The 25,329-nt window shown below is 43.7% G+C and overlaps 1 protein-coding gene across 2 annotated transcripts in view; it reads left to right on the forward strand.

Annotated features, from left to right (window-relative positions):
• BEAN1 (brain expressed associated with NEDD4 1) overlaps nt 1-25,329 on the forward strand; it is a 47,662-nt gene that overhangs the window by 533 nt on the left and 21,800 nt on the right. Inside the window, exons 1-3 of one of the 2 annotated variants that reach the window (XM_081203440.1) lie at nt 1,982-2,005; nt 13,732-13,807; nt 17,711-17,830. In XM_081203440.1, coding sequence (XP_081059566.1) covers nt 13,801-13,807; nt 17,711-17,830 — 127 coding nt within the window. In that variant the 5' untranslated portion in view covers nt 1,982-2,005; nt 13,732-13,800. Of the gene's footprint in view, nt 1-1,981; nt 2,006-13,731; nt 13,808-17,710; nt 17,831-25,329 lie in introns of those variants that run through there. The other variant, XM_081203439.1, reaches the window with a different exon arrangement.

A 25,329-nucleotide genomic window follows, 5' to 3' on the forward strand; every position in this document is an offset into this window, starting at 1 on the left:
GCATGTCTGTTTCATGGGAATTCACCTTTTGGTTGGGGAGGAGAATCCAGATGATTTTATCGGAAATAATATAACCCTTTCCATATTTTTGCACTCAGCCGGGCAACGTGGAAACGCGGGCAGGGTAGAAACAGCGCTCTGGAATGCAGTACTGTATGTCTAAATTTTTAGTGTATGGATTAAACCCCTTTTTTTAACCACTCCCCGATTATGCAGCTCAAGTGGGTGAAAGGGAAAGCCTGCATCTCTGCATGGGGTGGGGGAAATGTGTTGCATGTACACCTGTTAGTCACATCTATGAATTGGTCTGTGTTTCCCTCCCTTCTTAATTGGTTTCGTATAGTTGGAGGGAGAGGAAGGGAGGAGGAGGAGAGCACCTGTGCTGATGAGCATGTGGTGTCTAAGAGCCCTGCAGTGAAACACATCATTTTTGGCACAATTGTGTCAGCGGCAGTGGGGTTTTCTATTGAAACTTTTAAAGCATCTGTAACACATTGCATGCGTAAGTACAGCTACAAAAGCATCTCTCTCTCTCTCTCTCTCTCTCTCTCTCTCTCTCTCTCTCTCATTTCCTGCTCCATTCCTGGCACAAGGGATGGGGCCACTTGCAGCGAGAGAGCAGATGGGCTTCTGTTTCCTACTTTGACATTATTTGATGGGAAGAGGAAAGAAAGACAATAAAATAATATTTACATGCTAATCGTTGCTGGGTGTTTTATAACTGCACAAATGGTAGCAGAAGGAGAGTGGAGGTTTGTTTTGGTTTTGGCAAACATAGACAATTGCATTTCAAAACCTGGTATACATCTAAGTGATTTGTTCTCTGCAGCCCCGGAGGGTGGGACTGGGTCTAATGGGCTTAGGTTACAATATGGTGGACTTCCATTGAACATAAGGGGGGGAATTGATGGGTAGAGCAGTTTGACCATAGAACTGGTTACCTAGAGGCGTGCTGGGCTCTCCCACACTGGAGGCACACTGGAACATGGGAAGCTGCCTTATATTGTGTCAGACTGTTGGCCCATCCAGCTCAGTATTGTCTACACTGACTGGCAGCAGCTCTCCAGGGTTTCAGGCAGGAGTCTCCCAGGTCTGCCTGGAGACACCAGGGATTGGACTTGGGACTTTCTGCATGCAAGGCAGATGCTGCAATAAAATATTAAAAGCACTATATGCAAGGCCCTATACTTAACTCATCTTGAACAAAAGCAGGACAAGTCAATCCTCTGCATCAGCCTTCCTCAACTGAATGCCCCAAGAAGGTGTGGACTACAAATGCCATCAGCTGTAGCTAGCATGTCAAATGGTCATGGCTGGTGGAAATTGTAGTCGAAAACATCTGGAAGATGCCAGGTTGGGACAGATACACTGCATGCAATGATGCAGTTAGGATAATTTTAGGCTCTGGACTTCAGATTGCACTATGTATCAATTTAAAATGTAAAAAACCAAGCCTGTTGCATTTTGGGGGTTTTCCTGCTCATTCTGTTAAGCAGGAGCCTGAGCTTCTGCCCCAAAGTATTGTCTTGATGATATCATTCTGTTTATATATTTATCTATTTATCCCTCTGTTGGGGAGCCCCTTTGTCCCCAGGACAAGGGCACTACTCCTCTTCTATTTTGACTGAATGTAGTGAGGGCATAAGTCAGGTGCATTTCCTGTGCAGGGTGAGAACCTGTAATTGGCAGAGGGTTGGTGTTCTCTGAGTGTGAGACAGGGTGCAAGTGTATGTCTGGGTGGGTCTTGTGTTCTTTTAGTAAAACTGTTTATAATGTGTGAGATACCTTCTAGGGTCACTGATTGACTGGAGTACATTTTTGTCAATAGGCTCCTGTTGTTTACATCATATGCTTGGGATGGAGGAAGGTGATGGTGTGACTGTTGCAAGTACTTTTGGGTGAAACTGATTATCTTGACACATTTCAGTTGGAGTTCAGAGCTGGTTACAGGACTGAATCAACTTTGGTCGCCCTGATGGATGGCCTTTGTTGAAAGGCAAAGTGAGTGTGACCCTATTACTCTTCCACAGTTGCTTTTGGTGTCTTTAACCATGATACTGTTATGTACTGAAGTTCTCACCCTGGGCCAGCAGGGGGATACTGTAGATAGTTTTCACTCAGGTCCACATATGCGAATAAGGAATTGAAAGTGACGTTCGGTGATTGGATAGTTAAAGAAAGTTGTTACTGTTGCTTTGTAGTTGAGCTCTCTCTATTTTTGTTTTTTTGCAAAAAAAATATTAGTTTTTACAATATCAACGACAAACAAAAACACATAACAAACATAAATCATAACCTTATTGAAAATAACAGTTATTTACTTTGTAAAAACGACTTACTCGTTTCCCCTTAGTTGAATTTCATTGCATATCCTTATAATGGTTTTCCAAATCCCAATTTTGATACCCTTTAAATTAAGCATTAACATCTTCAAATCTTCTCCTTCTTGTATTAAACATATTATTTTATCAGTTAACATAAATACAATCCTAAGCCCATTAAGTATCTGGAAGCTATTTCCAGTTATTTTAGCTTAACAAATTTAGCTAAATAATCATTAAATTTCTTCCATTCTTCGTGGTGTTCCTCCTCCTTCTGGTCGTGGACTCTTCCGGTTAGATCGGCTAGCTCCATAAAATCCATCATCTTCATCTGCCATTCTTCTACTGTTGGTAATTCTTGAGCTTTCCACTTTTTAGCTAACAAAATACGAGCCGCAGTTGTGGCATACAAAAATAGATTAACATCTTTCTTTGGAAATTCCGAACCTGTTATTCCACGAAGAAAGGCCTCTGATTTCTTTATAAATGTATATTTCAACATTTTTTTCAATTCATTATAAATCTTTCCCCAAAAGTCTTTCACCTTGGGGCAAGTCCACCACATATGCAAGAATGTTCCTTCCTTTTCTTTACATTTCCAACATGTATTATAACAATTATGATACATCTTTGCTAATTTTACAGGAGTCAAATACCATCTATACAACATCTTCATAATATTTTCCTTTAACAAAGTACATGCGGTGAACTTAACCCCTTTCTTCCACAATCTTTCCCAGTCCTCAAACATTATATTATGTCCTAAATCTCTTGCCCAATCTATCATCACCGATTTAACTTGTTCATCCTTCGTATGCCACTCCAGCAAAAGCTTGTACATTTTAGATAAATTTTTACCTTCAGTCTCTAACAACTCCATCTCCAACTTAGATTTTTCCAAGGCAAAACCATTTTTCTTATCCAATTTATACAATTCATTAATCTGATGGTAATGTAGCCAATTTAGCTTATCTTTAATTTGCTCAAATGTAGTTGAGCTCTATATAAGCAGGTTGGCTGAACCCTTCAGCTCAGTGCTGCTCTGGGCCTGTGAATAAACAAGAGCTGTTTGAAGAATCGCTGTGTCGTCTGATATGTTCACCCACAACTTAACAGATACCTTCCTGAATTGGCCATGTGAGATGAGTACTGGGGCACTGTTTCACCATGGTCAGTTTCAGAGTTATCACTGGGTGATCACTTCTTGGCCTCCTGGCAGCTGCATTGTGGGGTGGCACAGGGTGTCATCCTGTCCCTATTAGTATTTAACATCTACATGAAACTGTTGGGAATGGTCATTATGAAATTTGGTGTGAGATGTCACCAGTATACAGATAATCTATTTCTCTATAACATCCAAATCAGGAGAGGCTATATAATATGTTAACATTTCATACACCATATAGGAAAATAAAAGCAACACACCAGTTCCCTAAACAGTAACAAAAAGACATTAGCCATTTTCAGAGAATAACTTCACACCCACTAAACAGCAGATAAAAACAAACCCCAAAAACCATTCACATCAACCCAACAGCATTCCCCCCCTTAACCTTCCCTTTCCACCCAGAAGCCAACTGCTGTAAATCAGTGCTGGGTGGGTCCAGGGTCCTCCAGGATTTGTCTGAAACCTCCCCTCTCCTTTCAGTGGGGAGCAGTGGCAAAGCAGAGCAGCAAAGACAATCACAGTGCCATCCTAACCATGTCTGCTCAGAAGAAAGACTTAATTTAATCCTGTGGACATGGATCTTCCTTGGTAACTGGGGCTAGAGTTGCACCCTTAGCGTGCTCACTTACACAGCCCACAATTGTCTCTGCCCCTATGAGGCCTTAAGACAGCAAATCCTTTGCCCACTTAGATGGGAGTAAGCCCCACTGAAGTCTCATGTCTTATGCCTGAGTAGACATGAATAGGATTGCCCTGTAAGAGAACAGAAAGCTGTGCACATTGCTCCCTAAAACAGGAGGCATTCCAAAATGTAAGTGAATGACTGGATTTTATTTCTACTCACTGGAGGGAATGTTTAATGGATTCCTAAAATCTGGCTAGTAAACTGAGTGGGTGTGCTTTGACAACGTCATGTACCACTAAATGACATCTGCTGTGCAAACCAAAACAAACTGTTATTAAGACTCTTCTCCCCCCCACCACACACACACACCAAGTTCTTTACCTCCACCGTTCTCTTTTCTTGAGAAGCATTATCCATCTGGGAAGAGGCAGCCATTATTCCAATCAGCAAAAGTAATCTGCTGGTGTTTACGAATTTGTTTGCTCCAAAGAGTGTATGTGTGCATGTGTCCGTGTGGGAGATCAGTAGCTGCTTTAATAGTCAGCAGTTGCTGTACTCTGAGAACATTCCCTTGAAAATTCCCACAAAGAAATCGATCAGGAGAGGGGAGAGCAAAAGCCTTGCTGCATTCACAGAGCTGTTTATATGATTGCCCAAACTTTTAGCCAGCTTCGGTAATGTAAGCCTAATTAAATAAAAGAAGAGAGTTTTCCACCCAGCCCCTCTCATTGAGCAGGGTTGTCCCAATTCACTGGCCATATCCCCTCCTGGCAGTTGCCTGCTCTGCCTTAATAAGAAACTACAACTCTGTGCTTATCATTTATGTGTCAGTTAGGATCCCTGACTGGTTGCATGCCAGTAAGTCCCTTCCTCACTAACACTGTAGTCACCTGATGGACATGGCTAGCAGCAACATCAGTGCTGGGTGTGTGACCAGCAGGCAAGATCCTGATCTACTTATATGTTCAGTGGACATATAGGTGTGATAAGATCCCTTATATGTTCAGTGGACATATAGGTGTCTTGTGTGTATAGCCTGGTACTTGAAGACCTTTTAATGTATATGTGGGGTGTCTGTATCTTGGTAGTTTGAAATTTGCTATGCAGGCACACTTGCTCTTAGTACAGTGTGGCAAACGAAGTGTTGTCATCTTTCTCCCCTGCCAGGAGTTGTTCATTATGTCTGATTAGAAAAGCCTGTCTGTCACAGCAGATTACAATGGATCAAGTTAGGTGAACAGCACTTGTGCCTTGGGCACCCTAGACCTGGGCAGGGGCACCTGTGGTCCTCCATATGGGCTACAGCTACCAACCATCATCCCTGATCATGGACCTTTGCTGGAGTCCAAACACATCTGGAGGACCAAAGATGGCCACATCACTGCCATAGAGCTTACTGGGTTTACGACTGTTTAGGTTCATTGACAGCAATTTCTTTCATTTGTAGCTGTTAGAGACTCGGGCTGGGACTGGAGAGGCCCTGGTTCAAATTCTCACTCAGCCATGAGGTTCAGTGGGTGACATTGCAGCCTCTCAGCCTAATCTACCACACAGGGTTGTTGTGAGAGTGAAATTGTGGGGCAAGGGGAGTCACGCACACCGCCTTGAACTCCCTGGCCAGATAGAAACAAGATTGGTTGGTCTGGTGGTCATTCAGGCTGGGAAGAGCTTGTGAAACCGGCTTTCCTGATCTGGAAGTGGAAACAAAAATAGAAGGAAGCAGATCATTTCTGCCCACGCCTGCTTTGCATGCAGAAGGCCCCAGGTTTGGTGCCTGGCATCTCTGCATAGGTTGGGCAAAGGCTCCTGTCTGAAACTCTGGAGAGCCGCTGCCAGTCAACATACACAATACTGTGCTAGATGGACCAGTAGTCAATATAGCAGCTTCCTGTCTTCGCTTTCTGGGTTGAATAATCTTCCTGTAGGTGTGAACGTTGTTGTTACACACAAAGGAGCCCAATGAGATTAACCGAGTTTACCTTGGCACGCTCTGAGTGGTGAATCTGCAAAGCCTATATTCCTCTATGATAGGTGTTTCTGAAGTTGATAATGGGGATAGTGTGACATTCAATAGAAGAGAGAGGGGGCTTTTAGGGTGGTTGCTACTGAATTTTGTGCATTGTCTTGAAACATATGCCCAGAAGGCAATAAAATAACAATAATAACAGTGATGAGGATGATGAGGATGATGATGATGATGAGTGTGAGTATGACTGCAAAGGTCTTGATTCACTCAAGAACCAGGGAATGACCTTGGAACAGCTATAGTACTGCTGAAGCTGGACGTTTACTGTCATCTAATAAATAAGTCCCATGAGCTCAATGGAACTGACTCCCAGGTAAGTGTGAATAGGATTACAGTGAAATCCTATACACACACATGATAGCCAGGGGGAAAGAGTTACAGCAGAATATTTCTGCAGCTATTTAAAAATGGGTTTAGAACTTGGTTACCACCATTAAAGGCCTCTTTAAGTGTGAATGCCAAAGTGTGAATCTTAAAGAAAGCTCTTATAAATTGTTACTGTATTCTGGTGGTGTCTTAGTCTATTGAGATCCAACTGAACTTTCCCTGGGGTTAATAATAACCGCTGGCAGTGTAATTCAATGCAAGCAGATATAGGTCATATTTACTGGACATGTCCTAGGGTCATAACATTTGGAAGCTAGTTCTTAATCACATAAAGGAAATGGCATGAACCCTATCATTGAACCCTTTAACTGTATTATTTTGTTATGTCAGACCAATAATCCCAACAGATGATTAGAACATGCTATTCTTACAGCGGAAAGGAGACAATAAGCAAGAGGGGGAAGAGACATCTTGTTAATATATAATTCTGTTATTGTGGATATGATCGAATTAACAAATTATGTCGGTGTTAGAGAACACAGACACAGAAAAAAGTTGGAGGTACAGGATTTCCTGCCACCATTTGCAGAACTGGGTGCAATTTAGAATCTTACGTAAGATGATGATGATGATGACAAAATAGTACAGATTCATGTTGATTTATTTGCTGACTGGTGAGAAGGAAACAAAATATGATTCTTTTAAAATAATATGGACTGATATTGAATTTGTGTTTGCTGACTACATTAAGTCTTTATTTTATCATAAATATGTAAAAGAGGGGTGCGGGACCTGTAGCCCTTCACACCCTCCAGGCTCCAACTCTCATCAGCTCTAGCCAGCATGGCCAACAGAGAGGAATGATAGTTGTAGGCATGCAACCTCTTGAGGGATGCAGGTGTCCTGTCTCTGCCATCTTAAGAGGCATTCCTTCCTGTATGAGGAGGAATGCCAGGTAAGGATGGATACCTCTTATAAGAAAACAAATACAAAACACAACTACATCATCTAAAACCAAACAAAGGATTTCCCCCCTTTCTCTCCTTGCTGTGGCTGAGTTGTAGTTCAGCAACAAGTAGTCCATTTAGGTTGCTCCCTGACCAAGAATGTGTCTCAGTTGCTTATTTTGGAACACTTGGTAGTCCTCAATTCCCAGAAAGGAAACATTTTAACATGGATTTTGTGTTTAATTTCAGTATGGGTTAGCTTAAATTCTTGACACTTAGGTCAGAACAGCATATTCTGAAGGAACAACCCTGGTTTTGGGTGGTTTGCTCACTTGACCTCCCAACAACTTAATTGTTGCTCCTTGCTGAGAAGGAAAGGGCAAAGCAGTGGTGAGGTTGGCACAGCGCAAAAGCACCAGCAGAGCCAATTCAGCCCTCCTGGCAGTGTGTTTCTACCATGCCGACCTCCATGTCACCTCTCCACTCTCTTTCCCAGTAAGCAGCAGTGACTCAGCTGTCAGGAGGTCAGGTGGGTGCCACCATCCACTATGGACTAGCCCTAATACATACAGATCTGCTTTAGTGTTTACCCCTCACAGAGCTGCAGTTCCCAGTAGCCTTAAGAAACAGCAGTTCCCATGATTCTTTGAGGGAAGCCATGGCAGTTAAAGTGGTATGACTCTGCTTTAAATGTATGGCATGGATGTAGCCCTGGGAATGCTGGCAGTTTCATCTGGGGTCTTCTACTTACTAAACAGCGGCTGAGTCCTAGTCTTGTCTTTCCTCGCTGTCTCCTGGTTCTGAGCTTTGCAGCATTTGCAGCGCTTCCCTTGGCCTTGAAAGAAGTGACATACGTGACTGTGAAGGGCAGAGCTTCTTAATTCAGCAGCTGCTGCTTAGCTCCCATGCTCTTAACCCATCTGGGAGCAGGGCCTTTAAGAGCCAGCTGAGAATCTTTCTACAAGGAATTCTGCCCCAGTGTTGGCACCTTCTTGATTAAATGCACGCAAGGCACTGCCCGCTCGACGCCCTTTTCCAGATCATGCCTGCTTGTACAGCTGGCGCCTGTGCAATCTGGGGCTCCAGAAACCGGAACCAGAGAGGCCAGAGGTTGAGAAAGCATTTAAGTCCTGCCCAACCAAATCCTTCATCCAGCAAGACAGAATAATCCCTCTGTAAGCTGGACGCTGCTGCAGGAAGCAACAGACACGTTTGCCCAGTCTGAAGCTTGCTCTGCTTGCTCCGCAGATATGTGCAAGACTTAATTTGGTCTGAGGGTGCCAGGACTCAGCATGTAGGACCAAATAAATATCTGGTATATCTAAAGCCTAAAGAGATTTTGACCAGGGCATCTTAAGGGCTGCTTTCATTTGTTTTGCATTTGAGGCCTCTTTCCAGGGGCTGTTGCTGAATGAACACAGAAATCTGCCTTACACCGAGACAGATACCACGGATCCATTTGGCCAGTCTGCACCAGGGTATGGCACTTCTGGCCTGGGGGCCAAATGCAGCTCTCCAGGCCTCTGTCTGGCCCTTGGAACCCCATGATACAACCCTCACCAAGGCCAGTCTACCCATGAGGCAAAGGGAGGCAGCCACCTTAGGCGACAGGTGCAGCAGATCCTGATGTAGATCTTTATTTCCTTCTTGTTCCTGATGTAGATCTTCACTCACCCCTTCTTCCCTGGGAAGGAGGAGGTGCCATTTTGTGGTTTGCCTCAGGTGCCAAAATGTCTTGGGCCGGTCCTTACCCCTACTGGCCCTACTTTCCACCCTCATTGAGTGGTTTTGCCAGACTGGCAAAAACAAGCAAGTTTCTCTTGCTCTGGGTGGATGATTGAGAGGGTTGTATGTATATGCATAGAAACTAGTCTACCGTATCAAGGTAAAATTAACGGTAGTTCCATCCACTTTTGCTGCTGGCCACACCCATAACTCACATATGGCCCATGGAAGGTTGTCCAGCAGGGAGTGAGGCCCTCTGGCTGAAACAGGTGCTTGTCCCTGGTCTACGCTGACTGTCAGCAGCTCTCCAGGGTTTTAAACAGAGATTCTTCCCCCAACTGTATCTAGAGATGCCAAGGATTGATGGAATCACCTCCCATACACTATATTATTCTAGGCGTCCAGCCAAGACTTGTCTCTTTCAGAAATCTTTTAGCAAATGTTATCCGGTTTTTATGGGGTCCAATTAGCTCCTGACTTTCATGCTGCCTGGCTGCCTATTTATTGTTCTGTTTTGTTCCACTTTCCCATGGGGGAGTGAAGTTGTTGCTCTGTCCTCTTGCCGCTTTTATGTATTTACCAAGGTGTACTGCCTATTTTCCCATTTTTGGATTTTATTCATTGTGTTCTTGGTTTCATCTTGAATTCATTTATTTACAATATTTCTAGCCCACCTTCATGAGCAGTGCCCATTTTTACCTGGTTTTAATTTTTTGTTTTTAAGCAATTTTTATTATTTTCGTTAAACATTGGGGGGGGGGGAATCAAGACAAAACCACGCAAAGGTTTTTTCCCCCAAGCAAAGCACAGTACAGAAGCAGGGAAAGTATCTGCCAAAGCCAATAACTCCATCTTCCCGTTGCCCCAAAGTCACAGCCTGTGCTGTCAAGGTCATTTGAGGGTAGCTTCTGATTGCCTTGCATTGAACTTGTGTCAAGGATGACTTGCACACTGTGGAATCTGCACAAGTCTAGCAAGTTGGCAGGAGAGGTATCAACATTTTGCCAGGCATAACTCCTTTCCTATTACACTAATTAGAATGTGGTCTGAGTCATATAACTGATTTTAGCTTGGACTGGCGGATTTGCCTCTTTGCTGTTTCTTTTCTCCTCCAGTTCATGAGCAGCCAAGTAGTTTAAGGCTGCAATCCAATATATATAAGCCCTACCAAAAAGCAATGGGGCCTACTTCTGAATTGATATGTATAGGACTGCCCCATAACAGAATGAAATTGCCTCCAAATGTTGTTGGACTCCAATTTCTATCAGCGCTAGCCAGCATGGTGATGATGGAGGCAATCTGGAGGGCACCAGGTTGGCAAAGACAGGTCAGGGTAGTTATACAGACATTGTCCTCTTCCCTCAGGTACATCAACCATGATTCCAAAATTGATGCTGTTGCATAATGACAAGAAGTGTTCCATAACTATTTTACTGTTTGATTATTTGATTGTTGTTGGCCGCCCTGAGCCCGGCTTCGGCTGGGGAGGGCGGGATATAAATAAAATTTATTATTATTATTATTATAACCTCATCCCCAGTGCCCCTTACCCTACCCTATAAGGGAAGATAATAAGACAATAAAATTCAAAAGAGTAATAATTAATTGCATGTATATTCAAAATCCAATTAAACCTAGTTCAGTTGACTCAACAAAATTGATGAAATTGATCCAGTTTGATACCAGCTTTTCAAAGTCTGATAGTCATTTACACCTCCAGCAGCCTCCTGCTGCCCCCTTGCCTCTAGCCCACCTCCCAGGTAACCCCAGGTGGAGGTACCTCCCACTTTGGGAACCACTGTTCTAGAACCTCCGTTCCTCCTGCCATCATCATCATCATTTGTTAAATATTGCTTGTGATCACTGAACACTGTAAAAATGAGGCAAGGTTTTTTTATGCACGGTGAAAGCTTGTGTGGCGATGGCTGTGCCTTCCTTTGCTTTACAAGCAGAATCCATGAGCTGGGTTGGTGCCCTCATTTTCTTCAGTTTCTTTTCTTTTTTTCCCTTCCCTTCCTTAGTGAATGCAATTCCACTGTAGGTGTGAATCCTGTCACCTCTGGTAAAAAGTACAGCCTCCCTCCCACATTCCAGGTAGGGAAAATGAGATGCACAGCACAGTGACTGAGTGAGAGAGACCCTTGTTCCACTTGCATGTCCTTCCTACATTGCCTTCAGTGACCAGGAGCACCACTCTGGACTGGCATTAGGAGCATATAAGCTACAGGCTGTGTGTATTCTCAGTTGTTCCGTAGGAAGTGCAGCAGAAACACCCTGAGGGGTGGCAGAACCTCAGGACCAGGGGTGGTACTCTTCCCAGTCCACACTGCCTACCCAGAGGCTATGCACCCCATTCTGACCCTGCTACTCACACTTCTTGAGTATTTTGGCCAGAGTGGAATATGTCCTTGAATTGGGATTGTACCTCCTGTTTGCCTGTGTGGAGGATAGAGAAATGGTGGGGTATACATGGAAACCTGTGCACCAGTTGCTCACTCACTTTGGCCTCTGGTCCTGCCTGTGGCTCCCAGAATGTTGCCTATGAGAGAATGCAGCTCTCTGGCTGAAAAATGCCCCCACCCCTGCTCTAACTTAAGATCGAAGCAGATAAGTTGCACAATCCCTGCAGGACCCCCATCTCCTATGTAAGCCTTTTTGATAGCTAGGCTCTGCTTTTGCCGTCCTGCAGGCACAGGGGAATGCCTTTTTCAAGAGTGCCCTTTGCAGACTTAGTGATGTGCCAAACTTAGCTGCTTTTAAGGTGGCAAACGGCAGCAGGCTTTTTAATGCTTGATTTGTCGTTCTTATTGCCGTTCCTCTATCTTATATTGTGGCTTTTAGATGCTGCAGTTTCTGTTTCTTTATATTGTTAATTGGGGGGGGGTTAATCCCTTGCTGGCTTTGATGTTTTTAAATAACCATTTTTAAAATTGCAATTTGGATTTTACCGTTTTCATAGCCTATGCTGCCTCAGCTATATTGGTGAAAAGAGTGGGGGAAACCTTTAGTCCTCCAGATGTTGCTGAGCTGCAACTCTCACCAGCCCCAGCAAGCATGGCCAGTGGTCAAGAATGATGGGCATTGTAGTCCTGCTACCTCTGCAAGACCAAAGGTTCCCCACACCTGCTTTAAATAATTACGTAGATATTTGGCTTAGGATTCAGCTTCCTGAGAGCCTCAGTTTAGGAATAATTGTGCAAATTTGGCTGTCTCTTAAATTATTAACATTTGAGAGGGGATGTCGTGGTTTGTTTGTTTAAATGTTATTAAAAGATTTATAAACCACTTTTCAGACTGAAATCATGTGGGGCCCCCAGGAGGGTATCATGTGAGTTGTAAGAACAACCACATCTTTCTCTCTCCAAGGAAAGAGAGATGGATCTACCCTCAAAAGGGAGATCCAACCTTGGATGCCCCCATTGAAAGGCTGCAGAAAAGTCCACAACTGGCTTCTCTCCAGTGTCAGAGGAAGCATTCTAGGAGTGATTAAGGGGTGTGCCACGAGGGGCTGTGAATCTACATATTCTCCTAATAGGCCCCCAACATGTTCCCAGTTTACAGTGGGAGAGAAATAAATTACACCAGCTCCAGAGCTGGTGTAGCTTGTCTGCTTGGGAGGATGTGTTGAAGCCCTGATGGGCCCCAACATTCCCTCAGAATTTAGGGTTTGTAAACAAACTGGGGCAAGCATCCCCTCTCCTCTTTTGCATGAAGGAGACAGGAAAAAAAATGCTTCTGATTTTTAAACTAACCAGTTTCCCATAATTTCTGAGCTTGTTGGAACTGTTGTTTATTTAGCCCAGGGGTAGCCAAGGTGGAGTCCTTCTGGTATTGTTGGACTTCCAACTCCCATCAGCCCCAGAGAGTATGGCCAATAGTAAAGGATGATGGGAACTGTAATCCAGCAACAACTGGAGGGCACTAGGATGGGGGAAGCTGGTCTAAAGGGTGTGTTTACCCTATAGAGCCTGGTATGCTGGCTCAGATTCTAGCACCAGAAAGATTCTGGCAAAATATACCTCAAAATACAACCCTCCTCTAGCATCCTCATATCCCAACATAACATCTGAACCAGTCCAGAATGAATCAACTGTGGCTTGCCTTTGAGCAGCTGAATCCTTCATGGGAAATGACTTGTTGAGAAAGCTCTGCAGCCCTCCAGAGTGTCATGTCCTTCACAGAGAACACTTTTATGATCCTTCCTGCACTCGTAGTCTGTATGGATTCCTAGAGGGATTAAGAGCATATTCCAGTTCCATATTGAACTGTGGTGTTGTTCTGCTCAGAGGTGTCTTAAACATCAGTCAAGGACTCAGCCTAGAAATATATATTGCTTGCTGAGGCTCAGCAATGACTCCAAAATGGTTATTATTTCTTATTAAATGGGAGGTGAGTGATTTCTCCTGGATGATTTGCTGTTTTGAACAGAAAGGCAAAGGGGGGGGCAGAGGGTTCAGAGAATCATTTTTAGGATTTTATGCTGGTGCCCAGCTGCCTCACCATGACTAATACGGTCTTCGTTGAAGCATGGAAAATGTTCTCAGATTTTCACACAGCAGATGTATCATTGCTGGGTCTCCTTCTTTCTTCAGATCCCTCTTCAAAACCTACCATTTCTGTAGCCTTTGGCTTTACCTGTGTTGTCCTCATCCGCAGCTGAAATGAACCGTAAGTACATAGAAATTTTCTCTGCTTATATTCATCCCTCGTTATCCTCAGCTTTCCTAGTCTTCTATTCCCATTTTTGCTTGTCACCCAGTATTTCCTTTCCTTTGTTGTCTCTCCTATTGATTGAAGTGTGTAAGACTGTCATAGTGTCCTGACCCATAGCAGTAGCCATCACTGGGGGAAAGTGGTGGTGAGAAAGAGGCGGGACTGGCCAAGTCATCTTTGTGCCTGGATGAGGTCAGGATTCTGAAGGGTGCTGAGTTGGGAAACAGAAGCAAGATTTTCAGGACCCTGGACAGTGATCCTACAGTGAAGAACAAGAGGAGCAAGTTGCCTCAGCAATGGCCTGCAGCACCTTCCACAGCTTTACAGTCTCCCCTGGAGGATCAAGACTGAAGCCACACATTCTGAGAGCACCAACTGACCATTGCTCTAGTTGGCAGGGCTTGAGGCTGCCATGATATAGTCCTTGGAAGCTGTTCAGAACTTTCTTCATCTTCAGAGGAGTTGGTAGTTCCTTGGCAAAGGTTAATCATCACAGATCAGGGAGCCATGTGCAGAATCTGTTGCTGACAGGTTTACTGGAAATGAGTTAGGTTCATCTTCTCCTTGGAGCTACTATTGCTTGGGGACCCTTGAGTCATCTGGGGCAATTGTACCTGTGGTACCACAGTGCACCCTACAGAATGTCAGAGAGCTGTAACCTAAAAACGTTCATTTTCCACTGTTTCCCCTGTACTATGGACCACCCTTCCATCATTTGCTTCTGATGTATTGTAAAGACTTGACTTTTTGCTCAGGCCTTCCTTGACCCTTAAGGTTGGACCCTGTTGTTGTTATTTACTTGTTTGGATGCCCTGCATTCCTGTTCTTATATGGTTTTTGTGCTATGATTTTACTGGTTTTATTTTATCTTCTTTTGTATTTCAGATTGTTTTAAATGTTATACACCCCTTAGAGGTTTTAAAATATTAAGTGGTGCTTTAAAATTATTGAATAAATAACTGCATTTTGCCAGACCTTTTTAGTTGTTAAATTTGTGTTGATAAAGCTGACCAGTTAATCAACTCAACACTGTGATTCTAGTTGGTCCCCAGGCATAGGCAGCTAATTTAGAACTTTCTGATATTCTGCACCTGTTGTGAATTGATTCAGGAGGACGTATGTTTCTGGGTCACTTCCTGCTTGCCTCCTTTGAGGTTGCCTCAGCTTCCTCTGCCATCAGATTCTAAACAAGTCACTCTTTGTGCCTTCTGTTCCCTTAAATATCATATCATTCCCCAGAGCCCTCCTCTAACACTTCCAATTAATACAACAGAGACCTGTTTTGATAGCTTTGGTGCAATTTTATTTTCAAACACAGCTTCCATGTACTGTGAAGCCAAAGAGCATTTTATAATAAGGAGAAGGTGGGGGTGGGAAGGAAAGTGGCTGCAACAACAAGAAGGTGAGGATTTTTTCATATGGCTTTGGAAACTAATCAGGTTATTGCACAGAAGAGATATGAAGCAGGCAAATCCTGAATACGATACGATTTATATCAGCAATAAGATTGCATACTGAGACGAGAAAAGGGCCTTGTGAATCCATAAAAATGGAATATTCCTATTCAGGGTTATAGCTAGCTCTGCTCTTTTCCAGGAAACTCCATTCCATCCCCCCTATCCAGTTTTCCATCTTTTGCTCCAACAGCGACTCAGCATTCAGTGTCCACTGAACATGCCCAGTCATCATTGGGTATTAGATTTTTTTTTTACCAAATAAGATTTTTGAGATCTCTGCAAAACTTGAGGTCCCCCCAAGTTTGCTGATATCTCCCTCTTGCATGGATGGCACTATTTTACCTACATAAGGATCCATACTCATCCCTAAACTTTGCAAATAAAGGGAATTGTTGTAATCTGCACTTCTCTGAGCAGTAGGAAGTTCTAAAGATTCAGAGGGTCAGTTTCCTAGTGGAGAGATGAGTACTAGAAACCTGAATTGTTTTTGTAATAACTAGCTGCTGCTTTGTTGAGAAGGGAGAAGGATGCTTTTTCAGGACTAGCTGTGTGTTCTGAAAAACACGTGTTTTTCTGTGTTGCTGCCTGCTGCTCTGCTGATCAGCCTGCGTTGTTAGAAACCTACAGTTTGAGCAGGTGGGAAGCAAGCAGAGATATAGACCCTGTGGTCGTCTAAAGCAGCACCAGTCTTTCCAAAACAACCTTCATAGCACCTCAGTACTGTTTCTTGCCAGCTAGCAATAAAGTTCAAACTCTCCCCACCAAAAAATAAATAAAACCTATTGCAGACTGGAATATCGTTTTTCACTTTGGGGCCATCGTAATATTTGTGGACGTTAAGTATTTGTGGCTACTCAAATAGTTGTAGGTTAGTTAGTAAGTTTGTGGGCAGCTATTTGTAAGACAGTCTTGTCTTGGGGGTTTTTAATATTCCTGTAAAGAGTGCTAGATTGGGGTATATATGTTGTGTGACTTAGAGGAGGCTGAGTTGACACTGCCCTTGTTGGGGAAATGCCCTTGTTTCCAAGATTCTGACTTTTAGATACCTGACACTAATGACTTGGCTGCGCAGAGAATGTTTATCTGCCAAGTGCTAAAAGCACAGAAGCCAAACTGATCTCATTATGGGTCTCCATGCAAAGCTGGGCCTCCAGGTTTCTGCAAGCGTGTGGCTGACTATGCCATACAAAACCAGCGTGTGGTCAGAGGCAGTGATATTTGGGGAATGCATTGGGGGTACTGACATCTTCTGCTGGAGCAGCTGTATGGAGAATTGCAAATCACGAACAATTACGCCTAACTGCATGGGCTTTGGGCTATGAAAGGTGACACAAAGGCCTTGAATTAAATAGACTGGAAGAGAAACAAAAACCTGATTTAGGCAGCCTGCCTTTTGCATGGCTGGCTGAAGGCTGGGCTACCAGTCTCCTAATCCTTGATTGCAAAGAGCAGTTGGTTTGTGGTCAGCCTCTCATTTATTTTCACTTTCAAATTATTCCATTACATCATCACATGGTGCCAAAGTATTAAGAGAGGAGGGTGGCCTGAGCCCAGGGGGTGGCAAGGATGCTGGTATTTATTTGATTTATGTATATACCACCAACTCATATAATTCCACTCTACCTAAGGTATTTTTCTTTAAGTTCATTGAGTCTGTTCTGAGTAGGACAAGACTGGATACATTCCAAAATATTGGGATATCAAAATGAATTCCCCCCCCAAGCCCACCCTAGAAAAACTGGCAGGTGCCAAGGGCCCCATGTGCCCTCTGCCTTCCAAATGCCAGCGAATGTTGGCAGCAGAAAACAGGGCCCAGCTGTGAATGCTGAGCCAGCCAAGACAGAGGTGAGATTTCTCTGTCTGCCTGGGGCTTAAAGAGGCAGGGAGACAATTTCTGAGACTGGTTGCTCCCCACACCCTTCCCTAAGAATATTTCGTGGCAGGGATGAAGTACCTGTGGCCCTGCGGAGGTTTTGATTGCACTGTGGCCTCCCATCACCGGTGACTAATGGTGGTGGTGGTTGGCATTCACATTTTAATGTAAACATACCTTTCTCGTACTTCCTAAAAAAAAGTGCAAATTTGGAAAGATAGCTGAGATTCATTTCACACATTATCTTTCCAAATTTGCACTTTTTTGAATTTCACAATGCCCAAGCTTAGAGACACAACTCAAATTAGCATAGGTTTGCTTGAGTCCTGCACTGTTTTCCCACTGACTGATAAAAGGAAAGGCAAAGCCTTGTTTTTGCTCCTGAGTTGTATGGAAAGACAGCAAAACAAAACTCTCATCCAAGCAATGAGTCTTGCAAAGATCTGAGCCCTTGTTAATGTACATATTTCACTGCTTGATCAACCTGCCCCTGCCCCCTTTTTTTTCCTTCCTCTCTTTTCCCCCCAGATGAAAAGGGCATCCAGCCTTGCAGAAAGGAGGAACTTCAGTGCCTGCTGAACTGCCTGCGTTGCCACTTCAAGAAGAACTGTGGCAAAGACTATGGGTCCATCAAGATCACCTGTTCAAGTGAGTAATCCTTCAGGATATTCTTCAGTGGGATCAGTTATATTCATACTGACCAGGCCAGAGACCTTAGATGGGTCTGGGTGGTTTGGTTGGTACCTCTATAGCTTATTATTATTATTATTATTATTATTATTATTATTATTATTATTATTATTCCCTGCCCATCTGGCTGGGTTCCCACAGCCACTCTGGGCGGCTTACAGCATATATAAAAACACAGTAAAACATCAGACATTATTGCCATTCATGTAGGTATGCATGTCTACGGTGGTTGGACTTCCCTTTGAACACTGTGAAAGAGTTAGGAAATGTATTGAGAAGAATCATGGCACAGCCCCCCTTGGACCATACAGCTTCAAAATGCTAGGATTGCATGTCAATAATACCCTCCACTAGGAAAGTTAGCACATTAGAGAGAACTCGTTCTAGGCTAGCCTAACCTTCCCCATAATCTGTTAACTGCAGCTGCCCCTGAGCAGGAAGTTCTTGAGACAGGGGAGCATTTAATTATGTGACCTCACCACTTTCATCATTCTGAAGCCATGCACCCAAATATGGCTGTACCGTGTGATTCTTCTGAAGCTGTAGATCATCTCCCCCCCAAAAAGGCAGTTAAACAGTGGATTTGATCCAGTAAGGCTGGAATCCAACATGAAATTTCAAGTTAACCAGCTGTGGTCATGATGAAGCACATTGTTCATGTGTTTCTGAGCACAATTCAAAGTGTTGGTGCTGACCTTTAAAGCCCTAAATGGCCTTGGCCCAGTATTTCCGAAGGAGCGTTTCCACCCTCATCATACAGCCCAGACACTGAGGTCCTCCTCTGAGGGTCTTCTGCTGGTTCCCTCACTGCAAGAAGCGACGTTACAGCGAACCAGGCAGAGGACCTTCTCGGTAGTGGTGCCCTCCCTATGGAACACCCTCCCTTCAGATGTGAAGGAGATAAAGAACTACATAACTTTTAGAAGACATCTGAAGGCAGCCCTATACTGGGAAGTTTTTAATGTTTGATGTTTTATTATGTTTTGATATATGCAGTAAGCAGCCCAGAGTGGCTGGAGAAACCCAGCCAGATGGGTGAGGTGTAAATAATAAAATTATTATTCTTATTATTAAATGTGTTATTTGGGCAGGAGGTTATTGAGTTATTGTTTTTATTTTATTTTTATATATTGTGATCTTTTCTGTGAACTGCCCTGAGACCTCCGGGTATAGGGTGGTATATAAATTCAATCAATCAATCAATCAATCAATAAAAATTAAATAAATGTGTGGTGACATTTTGCTGGGTCCCATCTCTCACTCCAATGCTGGTGTGGCTGGGCATGACACTTTCTTTAAACCTACTGTTTTGTGCAAATCTGGCATATCAGACAACTTGGCCACCTGCACAGGTGAACAAACACCTGCATTCATGCCCACAGTGGGCCTCATATTTCCTGAAGTAAGGGAATGTGGGTAAATACTAAATAAGGGAAAATGACAACAACACACAGTACAAATACATCCCATCAAGCGCTTCCCAATGGATGGAAAAGTATGAGTTCAATTGCCCCGATTTGGACAGGGATAGTAACTTCTAGGTTAGATTACTGTAATGTAGTCTACTTGTGGCTGCCTTTGCAGATGCCTTGGATAATGCAGCTGGTGCAGAATTCGGTGGCCAGGTTGCTCACCTGGGCAAGACACTGACCCTGGCCTGACTGCACTGGCTTCCAGTCAATTTCCAGAATCAATTCAATGTGCTGGTTTTGAATTACAAAGTCTTCTGCAGATCAGGATCCCAATAGGATCACCTATGAACTGACCTGGACCTGCAATAGTTATCAGAAGCCCCCACAGGAGGTCCGGAGGGAGGCAACACAAAAACGGGCTTTTCCATAGTGGTTCCCCACTTGTGAAATGCTCTCCCCAGGGAGGCTGGCCTGACGTTTTTGTTAACATATTGTTAGACACTAGGCAAAACATTGATTTTTTTATCAGGCCATTGACTTTTAATTATCCATGGCCCTTTTGCTTGGGTGGGATGTTTTAATCTAGTTTTTAAAAAATATAATTGTCTTTTATATTGTTCTTTTTATGCATCTATGTATGGGTTTGTTTTTTGCTTGAAATATCCGTACCATTGACAGGAGGACAGAATTCAGTATAGAGTGTGCATGGCTTCAGCAAGACAGCAGATGTCAGCTGAATCCTCCATGTGCTACTCACATGTAAACTCTTTACTGCATAATGAGTCAGGCACTTTTGTAATAGGATCAATTAATGGTATCTGCAACCAGCTGGCAATTTTAGAGAGCACAGCACTGACTGACTGGGATTCCGTTCACATCCGTAAAAGCACATTGCATGCCAATTCCTTCCCCATTGTATTACTCCTCCCCACTCCAACCTTCCTAATTCTAACATTTGTTCTGTGCACTTAAGAAAAGAGCGTACTTAAGGGCGAAACTGCATGAGATGTTTAATGTGTCTCTGCAATTATCATGCACCCAGGATGGGGATGTAATGTAAATTGCTTCAAATGGAAGGCAGCTGATAATTATCAGGATCTCTACAGGGGAGGGGCAATGCAATCTTTTACAGCTGCCAGTTTAAGGAAATCCCTCATCTGATCCTGATATTTGCATTGGGAGGAAGTCCTTCATTGGCCATTTCTGGAACTAACAATGCCAACAAACAATGTGGACTTTCAGGAAGAGATTTCCTGGTTATGTGAGTCCACCCTTTCAGGAGTTATGTCAGCAGGTCTTAGACCTGAAGGTTTTCTCGATGGGTGGATGGCCAAACTCTGCTCACATATTCTAACACTTGGGCAAGTCCCATTCTATCTGTCTCACTTCCTTGTGTTAGAACCAACCTACAGGTTCAGGGAAAGCATAATGCAGTTCTGGAACTATAATGCTTTCAGAAGTTAGGGATGGCATGTTTAAATAATGGCCTGTTTTCATTTACCTGGTTTGCAAAGTATTTTCCTAGTGCAGTGTGGTGCTTAGAAACATAGGAAGCTGTGTTACACTGAGTGAGACCATTGGTCCACCCAGCTCCATATTGTCTGCACTGACTGGCAGTGGCTCTCCGGGATATTAGACAGGGTTCTTTCCCAGCCATACCTGGAGATGCAAGGGACTGAACCTTCTGTATACAATGCAGATGCTCCACCCATGAGCTATGGCTATTCCCCATATAGCACTTTGGAGTGGAGACCTGAGTTCAAATCCTCATGTAGACTTGGAGCTGATTGAATGAGCTTGGACTCATTACTTTCTCTCAGCCTAGACTCCCTTACAGGGGTGCTAAAGGCTTAAGGTCCAACCCTTGTTGGCCTTCTTGTTTTCAGATATTCCAGTTGGTTAGTACCAGGGACAGAGGCTTTTTGGTGCTGGCCCTGTGATTCTGGAACTCTCCCAGAGAAGTCCTCCCATTTTTAGACTGGTGCTGAACATGTCTTCTTTTAAACTCTGGGAGGCGTTTTATAATTGTCTTGTGCTGTTTTAAATGATTTTGCTAATTTTTGTATTGCGATACTTTGTATTTCTTTATCTGTAATAAGTGTGTTTTATTATGTTTTATATCTTTGGAAGTACAGTGGTACCTCAAGTTACAAACACCTCAGGTTACAAACACTTTGGGTTACAGACTCCGTTAACCCAGAAGTAGTACCTCAGGTTAAGAACTTTACCTCAGGATGAGAACAGAAATCGCACGACGGCAGTGTGGCGGCAGTGGGAGGCCCCATTAGCTAAAGTGGTACCTCAGTTAAGAACAGTTTCAGGTTAAGAACGGACTTCTGGAATGAATTAAGTACGTAACCAGAGGTACCACTGTAATTTTGAAACAAATATTTTGAAATAAAGAACCTTGAACTATTTGCACAACATGTAAGAAATTATGGAATTCATTATCACAAGATGTGATGAAGGGCAGTAGTTTACAGGACTTCTTAAAATCATGGAAGGGTTTTTCAGGGAAAGGGTCATGGCTTAGAGAAAGATTGGTTGCTTTCTATGCCACACAGCTCAGTTTATCAGGAACCATCTAGTAAGTCAAAATTCAGGAGATTTAGAACAGCAGGGGTGCTGTCCAAGAGGGAACAGAGGCAAGAAGAGATGTTGCTTCCGCACTGGTTTGTCTTTATTTGAGCAGCTTAATGGTTGGTGTGGCTGCCCCACCACTTCTTGGCTTGCAATCAGGGCCCTTATGCAGAACACTTGAGGAATCAAGCATCCTACTCACAAGAAGAGTTCAGGGAGTGTCCTTCTGCTGCTAATGGACCTTGTACCTCCATACAAACATGCCACTGTGTCTTTGCTTGAGGTCTTAATGAGGAAGTAAAACCAGTCAGGGTGCATTGGTTCCTCCTGACCTGAAGCTTCTTTGATGTTAGGTATCTTCCAAGGTGAGTTATTAATCTCCACTGACTCCTGTGGAATCCCGTCAGTGCTAGATCTTCCTCTTTTGCTAAGGTCTCACACGCTTCAAGGCTGGTCCTGCCAGGAGACATGGTGGGACATGACCAGTTGCTAAACAGAACCTCTGTGTATGGGGGCTTTATATAGCTGAATACTTCCTTCTGGGAAGTGGGCCATGAAGTGATGATCCCACTTCCACGGCCCACTTATGAGGATGATGCTCTCAAGCATCATCTGGTTGGCAGCTGAAATGAATGCTAGCCTACAGTGGCTGCCAACCTTTTTTCTATAAAGAACCACAATTCCTCAGAGGTAAGCTGTCAGTCTGCATGCTGACTGTGGGTGGGGCCAAAGTGAGGGGTGAATGGGGCTACTCCCTTCTTCTTTTTCTGCTCCCCATCTCTGTCTCCCTCTTCCTCCCCACTGAGCAATCTGCTGCAAGAGGGACAGACTGCTCTTGCTGGATGACTGGTTTCTTGCAGCGGGCTTTTGTCCTAGGGTTGCTGATTGCACACACCTGTTATACTAGACAAACCTTTTGAAAGCATGCTATGATCCAGCATAGCATTTCACACTTCCTTCTTACACACACACGTCTTCTCAGAAGCATGATTCACTTTGAATTTGCTAAGCCAATCTATCATATTGCTCTGGGGATACTTTCTGTATAGGCTGGAGGACAACTCATGCTTTCAAATGCCTTCACTTTAATATAAGCATGTCTACCATGTCTGCCTTTGCCCCTCTCTGAGAATGCATTCATACATGGATGACTCAAAGAATGAATAGGTTTTCCCAATATGCCAAGACATCTGGGAGACATTGGGTGGGTGGGTGTCCATGGGAGAAAGAGACATTGCCAGGAGAAGGATGTTGGCAGTGCATCACCGCAGCTGAGATCGGAAGCAATTTCCAAATTACCCCCGGTCTGCTGAGTCATTAACGCCTTAACCTAATATCCTGTATTCATTTATTTAATGGCCAGATGAAAGGAAGTGATGGAGAGCATTTTGTTCTGGCTTTTCAAGGAAGCCAGATGACCACATTGTCTGCCGAGGAAGAAGTCAGTTGCTTCAATGGGAGCGGTTCAGGAAGGCGAAATTGGCAAGGCGATTCATTAGATGGAAATGCAATGCTAACAGCGAGTTTAAGAAATGACGATGCTGCTGATGATAATGATGGGGCAGTGCTACTCTCCAAACAAAGTCTTAGGAAAGATGAGACTTCTCTATACTTCTTTATTTTGCACACATACAATTTCCTGCCAAATACTATAAATAACCCGCGTAGGAAAACCCTGATTCCCCTCTCCTCCTGCCAGTTGCCCAGGGTTGTAGTCACTGTTGGTTCTACTCTCAGTAGACTCTTAAAATTAATAGCCATGGTTAACGTAGGTCTATTGTTTTCAATGGGTGTCTTCTGAACAGAACTTAATTGGGTACAGCCAAGTGTCTTGCTACCAGTGGACCCAACTTCGGGAGGAGAACGGTTAAGTGGTAGTTTATCTTCTACTGACTTCTTAGAGCAGCCTTCCCCAATCTGTAGCCCTTTAGACTACAACTCCCATCAGCACCTGCCAGTGCAACCTCACTCCCTATGTCAGTGCATGATGGGCATATGAACACATGGTTTGAAAGCAAAATTTGACTGTAGCATTGGCTTCAGTTAGTAGTGGTGCCCACCCTGTGAAATGCCTTCCCATCAGATGTTAAGGATATAACATTTAGGAAACATCTGAAGATAGCCCTGTATAGGGAAGTGGTTTAAGGTTTTATTACATTTTATATATGTTGGAAGCTGCCCAAAGTGGCTGGGACAACCCAGTCAGACGGGTGGGGTGAAAATAAATTACTACTACTACTACTATTGAAGCTCATATAGCATTGGATAAATGTGATCCTGCGACGAAGACCCTGTAAGGAGTCTCGTCGCAGCATTCTTCACCTGCTGGAGTTTCTGGGTCAGCTTCAAGGGCAGCTCCACGTAGAGTGAGTTACAATAATCAAGCCTGGAGGTGACCGTTGCATGGATCACAGTGGTGAGATCAGGGCAATAGATTTTATAGTAGTATAAAATCAAGGCTTTTTTAAAAAAAAAAAAGTTGCTCAGATCTGTGTTGTGCCAGAGCTATGTTGAAGGAGAAAACATTTGCTTTGTTTGGCTGGTAATTTAGCAGCCTGTCTTTCATTGTACATATTCATGTCTTTATCAGCATTGTTCATGTCTTAAAGCTTATATAACCAGGAAACCGCGGTGGGGGGGGATGTGCAAGTGTCATTTATCGAGAGACAATGAACCTCATTCTATCCACTGTCTCATGTGAACTTTTCTGCAAGGACTGCATGCCTACAGGGAAAGTGAGAGATTTTGTATAATGAGGCACAATTCTTGGCTCTGGATTTTTTACATTTTGAGCCAAAGTGAAGATAGATTGTACAGTGGTACCTCTGGTTACAAACTTAATTCATTCCAGAGGTTCGTTCTTAACCTGAGTTACCACTTTAGCTAATGGGGCCTCCTGCTGCCGCCTCACGATTTCTGTTCTCATCCTGAGGTAAAGTTCTTAACCCGAGGTACTACTTCCAGGTTAGCAGAGTCTGTAACCTGAAGTGTTTGTAACCCAAGGTGTTTGTAACCTGAGGTACCACTGTACATGGTCTATTGTTGTAATCAGATGCAGAATCTGAAGGCCTTGGTTCATTCCAGTTGTCCCCCTGCCCCATACATACAGGTGAAGAATGGGAGGGGCCACACCTGCTAATTATGTCCTCAGTGTCCCCTAACATTCAGCATGATGTCTGAAATGGTTTTCCTATTTGCCTACAGCTGTATTGCATAGGCCTACTAAAAATATTAAAGATTTGTGATTTTCTGCTCTACCATATTGAGGTTTTGCCTCTTCTTCTGCTTCCTCTGGTGCTTGGTGCCACCAGGACCAGCCCTATCATTAGGCAGAATGAGCAGCTTCCTCAGGCAGCAAATGCTGATGGGCAGGAAGCAGCAACAAGTATTGAAGAAGAGAGCTATATGTGCTGTGCAGCTTGCCCCACATCCCCTCAACCAAGAGCCACCTTCCCTTCTGGGCAA

This window comes from Podarcis bocagei (genome assembly GCF_964188305.1).
Source record: "Podarcis bocagei genome assembly, chromosome: 7".
NCBI classification, from domain to species: Eukaryota; Metazoa; Chordata; class Lepidosauria; order Squamata; family Lacertidae; genus Podarcis; species Podarcis bocagei.